The following is a 10,921-nucleotide window of genomic DNA, read 5'->3' as shown; positions in this document are numbered from 1 at the left end:
CCTATGAAGACAGGCTGAGAGAGTTGGGGTTGTTCATCCTGGAGAAGAGAAGGCTTCAGGGAGACCTTAATGCAGCCTATCAGTACTTAAAGGGGGCTTATAAAAAAGATGGGGGCAAACTTTTTAGCAGGGCCTGTTGCAACAGGACAAGGGACAATGGCTTTAAACTAAAGAAGGTAGATATAGACTAGATATAAGGAAGAATTTCCATCCCTGGAAACATTCAAGGTCAGGCTGGACAGGGCTCTGAGCAACTTGATGTAGTTGAAGATGTCCCTGCCCACGACAGGGGGGTTGGACTAGATGACCTTTAGAGGTCCCTTCCGTCTATGATTCTATGATATGACTAAGTATATTCTCCCTTGGTGTCTCTGAAATCAGTGGCAGAAGGTGCACACTTTCTAGGCAATGTATGGTCTTGTTTGTTAGAAATAATGGTGAATCTCAAATTCAAGAATTAACACGTTTTAGTATGCAGTATTCATTTGAACTGAACTTCAGTAAGCTTATATCAGTACAAAGTGATAGGATTTTCCTTAAAATAGAGTTTTTAAGCTTTGTTCTTGACCAAAGAGCTGGACTTAACATTTTGACTGGACCCTGGATCTAGGTGTAAATAATGACCTCTTACCTTAGGTCAGAAAGAACCTATTTTACTAGTTCAAATAGACATTGTCTGCTGTAGGTCTCAAAGCCTTTGGCCGAGATTGGTATTAAGAAATTATTTGACTATAGCAGCCAAATCTAGTGTTGCTGAAAATAATTTATCAGGTAAGTTGCTTTGGTTCTCGTAAGGAAATCCAGAAGTCTAATTTTATTTCATACACAAGAGGGTCTTTTGAAGCATCAGTTTAACCACAGGAAATTCAATTACTTTAAAGAATGCTAGCAGTCTTTTTATTGTGAAACCTTCATTTGTATTATTCATAGGCTAGAAATCTGAAAGGATGCTGAAATTTTTTTTTCATTTCTTAGCAGTAGTATTCAGAAATGCCATTAGGTTCAGGTTCTTTAGAAAAGCAGGTTCCTCTAGTTGTTATAAAATCCACTTTGGGGAGTTATCTTACCTTTTAACATCATTATGTAGCAAACCAATAGCAAGAATGTCTGAACGTGAAATGGCTGAAATCCTAACTCTTCAATCTTACAACTTACTGCCCTATTGAAAGTACCTTTGGAAGGAGCATTGAAAACCTAATTCTTATGTATGACTGGGTAAATCATTTTGTTAGCACTCACAGAAAGAGTTAAGTTTATTAAGAAGTATGTTTACACCCATGCAGCATTCTTAGCCTACAAAAGTGAGGTTTAATGTCTGATTTTACAGCCAGGCATGAGAATTGGTTCCTGGATCTGGGTAAATTATTTTCTTAGTGTCCTAAGCAATTAATTGGAGGTGTAGGATTACTCTTGATTTCAATTTTTGTTTTCAAGATTGTTATTACTATTCTGAAAAAATTCTTGAACATCCCATTCTCCTCACAGTGCAGTATCACATGACTACTAATTTAAACACCGGGGGGGGGGAAGAAACTCAGGCAGAAACGATAAAACCAAAAGACTACAACTGACTTGTTTCTGACAAGAGTGTCTTCGAAGTAGGGTTGATTATGCCAGATCCAGGATTTGTAATGTGAACAGTGACTGTGAAAGTGGCCCTGCAATCTCCTGCATCTGCACCAGAACAAAGGGTAACTGAAACTGGATGGCAAAAGAACGCTTCAATCTACCAGAAAATACTTATCCAAAGCTTTTAAAGAAGAGAAAATATCTCGGTCACTTATTTACCCCTTTTCCAAAAATATGCAGAGAAGAAAATAAGGACATACAAACTCATCAAAGACAACCCAAGTTTAGCTGTTTTAAGCCTAGAGCTTTATAGAGCTAAAGAATTGTTTATAAATACACTTTGGCAGAAACAGTTTTTTTATCATGTATGCATAGCTTAATAGTTTATGAAGCAGATTATGATGTGGTTGCTTTCAACAGTAGGGAAGTGGATTTGATGACCCTCACGTCCTTCCAGTCCCATTCCTAACTAAAATTTTTCTCTTTTACTGCAGCCCAGAAGATGGTGAAATTCATCCTGAAATCTGTAGACTATACATCCAGTTGCAGTGTTGCTTAGAAATGTACACAACAGAGATGCTTAAGTCCATATGTCTGCTAGGATCACTGCAGTTTCATCGGAAAGGTATTGAATTGCACAAATATACAGATGCTGATTTAAAAAAAAAGAACAGTCATTTGGGGCATGCATGGGTATTCATGAAAGACAAAGCACCAAACTGTAAAATGAACTATACCACTGAAGCTTTTCAGCTACTGAAAAAAAAAGCTGTATTTCTATTTCATTATCATCATTTACAGAAGTGTGTCATATCAGGCATGTGTCACTAATGTCCTTTTACTTTAGAAGTCTGAATTTTTTTTTTTAAAGAGTGGTCCCAAAACTTTTAGCTGTTATTAGTCATCAGTGGGCAAACTATCATAGTCATTTTCTTAGAGGTATTTGTTGGGTATGATATTTGAGGGCAAGTGTTTGGTGGAGCAGTATGGCATGGTTTTAGTAATAAACTGATCCCTTACTATCCCTGTTGTTATTTATCCAGCAACGCCAGCTTATAGCAAAAGATGGATAAATATGGTTAGAAAGCTGCCCACCTTTATAAAACTAGATACTAGATTCAGAACTGAAATCTACTTCATAGAGTATTTTACACACAAAGGAGATGTCCTTGCTTCAGTGAAAATCCATCTCTCTAATGATTTCATATTTGATTAGCCTCCTACTGAAAGGAAGATGTAGAAATGCAGATAATTCACTGAATAGGTTACTTAGTAACGTCATTACTCAGTGATGGCACACACTGATTGGCACTGTATCTATGCTAATTGTAACTACTCTTTCACCAGATAATATCTCAGCAGAATATACTAGGTAAAGACAAGACAAAGTTCTGTAATGACCTGTAATGAAGGTCCTGTAGTGAACCTTATGTATTTCCTGTTATGCTGAAAGATCCCATAATGTATTTTTCACATCTAGCTATAGGATACAGCTAAAGCCAGTGATATTTTTATTACAAAAATAAGAATTAGAGGTTTATAACTGCTCAGCTGAGCTTCTCAGTGATTTTCTAAAGTTGAAAAGAAATCTGTAAAATAGGAAGAGACAGAAATAACAGAGCCATTGTATAACAAGATGCCAGTATCTGCTAAAATGAATCATTTTTTAAGCAGATTGTACTACATTTCCTAGCATTGCCTACAGTTGTCAAATCATCTTCTGTAATTGCAGAGAGAAGGTAGCCTGAGGTGACCTGAGTAACCCCGATATGTCTTGTCTCTCCCTTTTGCCTCTGGATGGAATCTACATTAATAACTTAAACTAAACATTGAGCTATTAGATGTCTAAAGTTGGATAAGATGAATTCAGCATTATAGTATGGGCCAGCTTAGTTCCTATCTGGCAGTACTTCTAATATATATTGGTTCCTTGTCTCACCATAGAGAAAGTCATGGTAGCTATTCTGCCATTGCTAAACAGAGTAATTTTTGTCCTGTATCCATACAGAGATAACCACAGTAACTTGGCTCCAAGTTTCTGTGACATTCTTTGAGAAAAATTCATAATAGGCAAAAATTATATAATCACAGGTATTAAAATAATTTGAATTTTGGAACTTAACCAATAGAATATTGCTCTTATATATCTATACAAATATATATCTATATTTAAATACCTTAAATACTCGGTATTTGAAACACCTAGAAGTATTGTAAGGCATCATGCAACAAGGGAAATTCCAGTTACATGTTAAGTGTTTTTTCACAGTGAAGGCAGTCATATTCTAGAACAGGCACCCAAAAAGGCTATGAAATCTCCATCCTTGGAGATATTGATAACTCGAATAGCCCTGAACAATCTCATGCAAGTTGGCCCTGCTTTCGGTAGGGTGCTAGACTAAATGACCTTGCAACCTATTTATTCTATGTTCTGCCAAAACGTACTATTTTCCAAGGAGTAGAATGAACCCATACCTTTCTTTAATTTCTTTACTTACGGAGAATGGTACTGCAGTGTAGGCAAAGTGCATAAATTTAACTCTAGGAATGAAATAGCTGGTAATTTCACCATTATAAATATATTGTGCTGTTGCTAGTATATAGATTTTTTACTTTTTCACCTGTTTAGTTTTTCACCAGTTTTTCACCATATTGTGACCATATTAAAAAAAAAAATCATTTCCTTGCGTACGAAGAGTACAACCCTTAGAAACTTTGCTTAATTCATAAATGTGCATGTGTGATGTTCTTGCTGTTCTTGAAGCTAATTTTTGAAAGTAATATTTTCCATTTGGATGTACTATTTTCCATTTTCTAGTCCTCTTACCTGTTGGATAAGTGGTTTGTTAGGTTTTTAAATCACCCATGAGATTTCACCAATTTATGTTCTTACTTGGGAGCCAGCAGAGATTCAAGTAGAATGACATGCAGGCTGTTCTCAGCAACCTGCAGCTAATAAATAATAATGTGGGTACTGTATCTTGACCAGACATTATCAAACGAACTATAGAACTGATAAAGCTAAGGTACTGCTGGTGCTCTTTTCCGAAGAGAAATTCAGCCAATGCTCCCTACTGGGAAACAGATGCTCTTTAATGAAACACCACACTACAATTTGAAGGGCTGAGCTCTGGGTATTTTCACTGTCTTTCACAGCACTGATCTTCTATCTCTCCTTATCTTTCTGTTCTACTGAACAAACATTCCTATATATGCTGTATATTATATATCAAGCTTCCTGTACAGAAATTTGTTGCATACTTACAGTGCTTTAGATTAACTTACTATTGTCATACAACCTCTGCTAGAAAAGTGAGATAGTTTGTTATTTCTTTGAGATGTAACAGTCACAGTGGGGCCAAAAGCCATAAATTTCCAGCTGTGTTAGTTACCTGATCATATATTTTATTACTCGTCCTTTCCACAGTCCCAACAGTCCTTGGTAACCAAATACACACGTAAATATTTACTTGGGCATACATCTTTCTTTTGTCCTAATTGTTCAGTGTCATACATTGTATTTATTGCACACAATTCTGTTCTACAGGCAGTATCTTTATATTCCTCACACCTTTCTCAGTAACTCATACACTGATGGGAGTGTTTTCAGAACTGCCTTGAGTAGTGAGGTAGTAGCAATTTTTCCCATTTTAAAGAAGGAACAAAGAGAGGTCAGGCTAAACATTGCTAATTTAGAATCTGAGATTGCAGCATACTTTATGCAGTGCTGTATGTGTTTATAGAGTAATTTTTCAGTAGCTTCATTGGTAGCTGAGTGCAAAGAGTCTCTGGGTTGAGCAACCAGACGATTAGAAATCCTTTGTCAACAACTATTTTGAGGAGCTGGGTTTAAGCAGCTTGGATAGGATCACATGAAAACTTGGGTAGGTATAGAGTCCAGTTTTTAGGGCAGCACTGTGAGAAACTCTCCTCTGTCTTCCTGCAGTCCCTAACATGATGGCTTTAAGGATCTTGCTGTCCCTTTTGTCATAGCAAATACCTATTGGGGGTGACTATAGCAAATACCTGTTGGGGCAGATATGGCAGATGGCAGCTCATGTTTCAGCTCTTCCAGGAAATCTTCCGAAACTTCTTACTGCGTTTGTTTGCCTAGTTTTCTTCTGCATCATTATCACACTCTGGAAGAACTTCTCTGGATAGAACCATCTTTCTCAGACTTTGTCAAGCAACAGATGAGTTTGCTTACCTCATCATTTGAATTGTATAGCTTTGTGCCTTAGGGAGCAGTGTCAAACACAGGTCTTAAACCTAGTAATATTTTTTAAATTTTAATCAGAGTTTCATGGGAAGTAAGATATTCTGAAGGAGCTTGGCTACCTCTCTGAAGTGTTTACAAAGTTGAGCTCTAATTCCTTTAAATGTTGTATGTCTACTTTATTGACACTGCATGTTCCCAACAATGACTATTCTTTTGATTAAATAAATAAATCCTGGCTTAGATAGCAAGGTCTTAGAAGAAGTAGTTGACATAATTTCTGTCCATGGAAGCTGCTGGATGTGATTACCCTTTTTCCAAATTAATACTGAGGTTGTCAAGGTCCCACACTGAGAAAACCCAGAACTACCTCAGAGTTCTTAAGTACACTACAGCATACATTGCCATATATTCAGCCACAAATATTTTGGGGTCAAAGGTTTTCATTGATACCTTATAAAGAACTTAATTGCATTTTTAATATGTAAACATAACAGATAAAAGAGCTTTGCTGAATCATATATCCACAATAGTTATATAGTCCTTTCATTGTAAGGAACTGTAAAATATTATTATTATCATTGGATCATTATAGCATGTCACTGTGGAAGTGCTTATTACCGAAGTTTAATGTCTATCCATGTTTACATAGAAACCATTAATTTCTTAGGATCATCTACAGATACAATTGATTTCTTTGGTTATATAATTACATATATTAGAAAATATTTTTAAAAATCCTAAATTGCAGATTGCAATCATTCTATTAGCTAGCTATGCAGCATTTGAGCAAGGCACTCATTTTAATAATTAAGGGAGTAAGCCCATGTAACAAATCGAAGGCAAGAGGGGACAGTTAAAATTAACTAGAGGTGTTTTCCAGAGTTCAAAACATGCTGTAAAAATAGTTAAAGCTACCTTGTCAAAGAAGTACAAGGTTTGAAACTAGTAGCCCTTTATGCTGAGTTTGAACAAAGTAAGTCACTGCTTATGTATAGTTATAAGAATATATTATTCTTATGGTCCCGAATCAGTACAACCTGCTATATTGTTTGTAACTTGTTGAAAAAGAAGGATACACACATGGAGAGGTAATTACTGCTGTCAGTTATTTACACATAGCTCTCGTCATTTTAGTAGAATTTTAATATCTATGGGAAAAAATTAGTTCAGGATACATTAGATTCCCAGAATCTTACCATTTCTTGTAAGATTTCTATGAAATGGTCTCAAAGTCTTATTTTTTCCTGTGTTTTTTTTTTTTTCTAAATGATGTGTTTATACGTGAATAATTTCTTAGAATAAGTTGCAAAATACTTTAATGCTGGTAACCTACACGTTGTTTATTCTTACCACAATCCTATTTGGAAGCCCTGAAGAAAAAATTACGGTTCAATCACTGTAATTGAGATGCATGGGCCCCACGTGACTCATATAAATATAGCTGAGGGCAGAAGGATACCAGCACTAACCAGAGTGGTAGGTAAAAAGGAAGAATTGAGTCTTATGGGAAAATCATGTGTGCATACTACAGACAGAAAATATTAGGCTTTTGTGATGTAAATTCAGACTGAACTCATTCCTGCAATATTGGTACATCAGAATGATACCAAATCACAGATAACTGTGCATCATGTACCATACAAGAAGTTCAATGCATAATTGTTGTTTTTCCAGTATATGTTTTGTGATAGCAACATATATTTCCTTAAAATAGTACCTAAAAGCCTGTGATAGCTTATATTACAGATTACAAAAATAAACCCTCAATTCAGTGAAGGGATTTTTGTTTTATTTGTCTTTGTTTAAATTACATGCTATTTAGAATTTTGAAGGAGAAAGGAAGGATTGCTTAATGGATGTGCTACAATCTCAGCATTCTATTTAAAGACTGGTAGATTTGTGCAATTACTTAGACATACTACTTACACAAGAGGGATAAGATGTGAGAGAGAGGAGAGGAGAGGAGGGGAGGGGAGGGAAGGGAAGGGAGGGGAGAGGAGAGGAGAGTAGAGGAGAGGAGAGGAGGGGAGGGGAGGGAAGGGAAGGGAGGGGAGGGGAGGGGAGGGAAGGGAAGGGAGAGGAGAGGAGAGGAGGGGAGGGGAGGGAAGGGAAGGGAAGGGAAGGGAGGGGAGGGGAGGGGAGGGAAGGGAAGGGAAGGGAGGGGAGGGGAGGGAAGGGAAGGGAGGGGAGAGGAGAGGAGAGTAGAGGAGAGGAGAGGAGGGGAGGGGAGGGAAGGGAAGGGAGGGGAGGGGAGGGAAGGGAAGGGAAGGGAGAGGAGAGGAGAGTAGAGGAGAGGAGAGGAGAGTAGAGGAGAGGAGAGGAGGGGAGGGGAGGGGAAGGGAGAGGAGAGGAGAGGAGAGGAGGGGAGGGGAGGGGAGGGAAGGGAAGGGAGAGGAGAGGAGAGTAGAGGAGAGGAGAGGAGGGGAGGGGAGGGAAGGGAAGGGAAGGGAGGGGAGGGGAGGGAAGGGAAGGGAGGGGAGGGGAGGGGAGGGAAGGGAAGGGAAGGGAAGGGAAGGGAAGGGAAGGGAAGGGAAGGGAGGGGAGGGGAGGGAAGGGAAGGGAAGGGAAGGGAGGGGAGGGGAGGGAAGGGAAGGGAAGGGAGGGGAGGGGAGGGAAGGGAAGGGAGAGGAGAGGAGAGTAGAGGAGAGGAGAGGAGAAGAGAAGAGAAGAGAAGAGGAGGAGAAGCACACAGGTGTAAAGAAACAAGCACTTAAAAAATCCAGAGAATCACCCATTCTCATGTGGACACTGTGAAGAGGCCAAAATGAATAGAACAGAAACAGGCACAGAAGGAGGAAAACACAGCTTCTACCACAGACTTGTTGTACCTATTACATTTTCCTTAATAATAATATTTCCAGTGAGACAATCTCGTGAATTCTGCAGGTCCCAAGTGAAAGTCAGGAATGAAGTTCATCAGGCTGTTAGCCGTATTTGCCACATTTCTTTTTCACTTCCTACATGATACTTTCCTATTCCCCTTTTTATGTTCTCCTTTTCATTTACTTTAGCTGTGATCTATAGCTTGTGCATTTATCCTTAATTGTCAGGTTAGAAGCCTGATGCAAATGCTTCCTTCTTTTTGAGAGAGGGGTTCTCTCAGCTTTGTTAAATTCTGTTGTTCCCCTCAAAGATCTTTCAAATTCATCTGCAGTGAAATCTAACTACATCTGAGGGACCTATAATAGATGTTTTTTTCATTATGTAAGTTTCTTGGGAGGTAGGTGATGACTAAGAGTAGGTGCATAGGGTAGCATGACAGGAGCAAACACAGAGGTCACCACAGAACCAGTAAGGAGCACAACAGGTGAGACACATAAAGCACAGTGATCACAGATGTTGTATGTAGCCTTACTGAACTGATCATTTTCTACCCTCCTATTTATCCTCACTCAAGTTTGATCTTTAGCATTATTTAGTTCAGTGAATTTAATTTCATACCAAAGGCATTTTCTGCTTCTTAAAGTAAAAATGCTGAATTAGAGGCTAGAAGACAAAGAATACATCTTGCTTTATAATAAAATTTCACAGCAAAAAAAGCCTCTGTCTAGTCAGCTGGCAAGAACAGCAAGTGTATGTGGACACGTCTGAAGACATTGTGTGCATGATCAAACTCTAACTGAAATTAATGAAAGTCTTTCCACTGACTAAATTGAAAGCAAAATTTAGGGTTCATATCCCTATTTTAAGAATGTGTAATACAAAAGATATCCTTACCACCAGTAGAAGGATGAGAAGATTAAAGAGCTTTTGCTTCTCTACAGGCTGTGCCATGTAGTAGAAATGTTAAGCCTGAGTCATATACATTATTCAAGCAAAGCCTTTATTATTACCTGACTCTTTAAGTGTTTTCAAGTGATTGAGCAGATGCTCTGAAATTCAAGAAAGGCTTCATGAATTGTTCACAATACAACAGGATTACTGGTAAAGAGCTTTTTTCAGTTGAAAAGAAATCTGTGCCGTTCATTCTGCTAAATCTGCAAGAGCTTGCCTTTGTGCTAAAAAGAATATTACAGTCTCAGTGCTTCTGTTCTCACGTTGCGAAAAAGAACCTTTTCTGTTATTTCATCTAGTATTGTTATTGTTTCCATTGAAACACCTTTCACATCCCTGAAGGATGCATCTATAGACAGGGTTGGTCTTGACAGCATGTCACCAAAGGTCAGGTCAGAGTTCCAACATAACACTTCAAAATAATGGGAAAATTAACTAATACCCAGCTCCAGCAGTAACACCCTGTGATATCAGTGGCAAATTAGATGGTTTCCCTGGGGCAACCCTGTTTTACAAAGAAGTGGTAAGTGAGATATTGGTAACAGTATGTTGTGTTATGGGCTTCTTGTAATGGGAAAAATAATGAATAATTAAAATTGCACAATATGAACTACCTTAAAGTAACAGCATAAGCTGCAGTTAAGAACCAGAAAAATTTGAAAGTTATACCTACAGGGTGATACAGAGTAAAACATATAATCTGGGAAGTAGGCTTAGGCTGCTGTTCCACAAGTAACTGAGTCAGCATAATAGCTTGTTACCACCAGAAAGATCTTGATCCCTTCCTCTCTATCTCCCCTCCCTTATCATGCCTTCACTTCTTCCTCCCTTCCACTACTTCTGGCTATATGATCCTCCTCCTCCTCTGGCACTTGCTCTGGAACATGTAGGGTTCTCTACTGACCTGACTTAAACCATTGCAACATCAGAAAAAGTAACATTTTATTTTTCCTTTTATTGGGGTAATCTTCTACCATTTGATGGGTTAAAGTGGCTCACAGAGGGATCTGGCAAAGCACAAGTTAGCAGTGGATGCCAAAGTAAGCAGCAGAGAGTGGATGCAGGACATCATTCTTTTGTAGATTATAAACTTGTAATGTCAGGTCATGCGATCTCTTGGAATCATAGTTAGATGACTTAGTTAGGGGGGGAAGCAGGGAAAAGGGCTTCCTACTGACTTTAGAGAGTAATGAAAACATTAAGGAAATATCTTCTGTAGTATAAGCAATGTCTAGTTTGACATTCAGACAAGTAGTTAAGAATACTTTTTTTTTCAGCAAAGGAATAATTTACCAGAATACAACAGTTTACAGAACCTGCCCAAAAAGAGCTTCTTAAGATCCAGGAATTTCTAGTTTT

At 38.2% G+C, this 10,921-nt stretch overlaps 1 protein-coding gene across 1 annotated transcript in view; it reads left to right on the top strand.

Moving 5' to 3' along the window:
• Positions 1–10,921, top strand: part of RGS7BP (regulator of G-protein signaling 7 binding protein) — a 52,070-nt gene that overhangs the window by 38,243 nt on the left and 2,906 nt on the right. The window contains 1 exon segment of the mRNA XM_009327287.1: positions 2,064–2,194. Coding sequence (XP_009325562.1) covers positions 2,064–2,194 — 131 coding nt within the window.

Source organism: Pygoscelis adeliae, unplaced genomic scaffold (genome assembly GCF_000699105.1).
Source record: "Pygoscelis adeliae isolate BGI_AS28 unplaced genomic scaffold, ASM69910v1 Scaffold26, whole genome shotgun sequence".
In the NCBI taxonomy this organism is placed as follows: Eukaryota; Metazoa; Chordata; class Aves; order Sphenisciformes; family Spheniscidae; genus Pygoscelis; species Pygoscelis adeliae.
The sequence above is the reverse complement of the archived record's forward strand: the minus strand, read 5'-3'. Positions and strand labels throughout refer to the sequence as shown.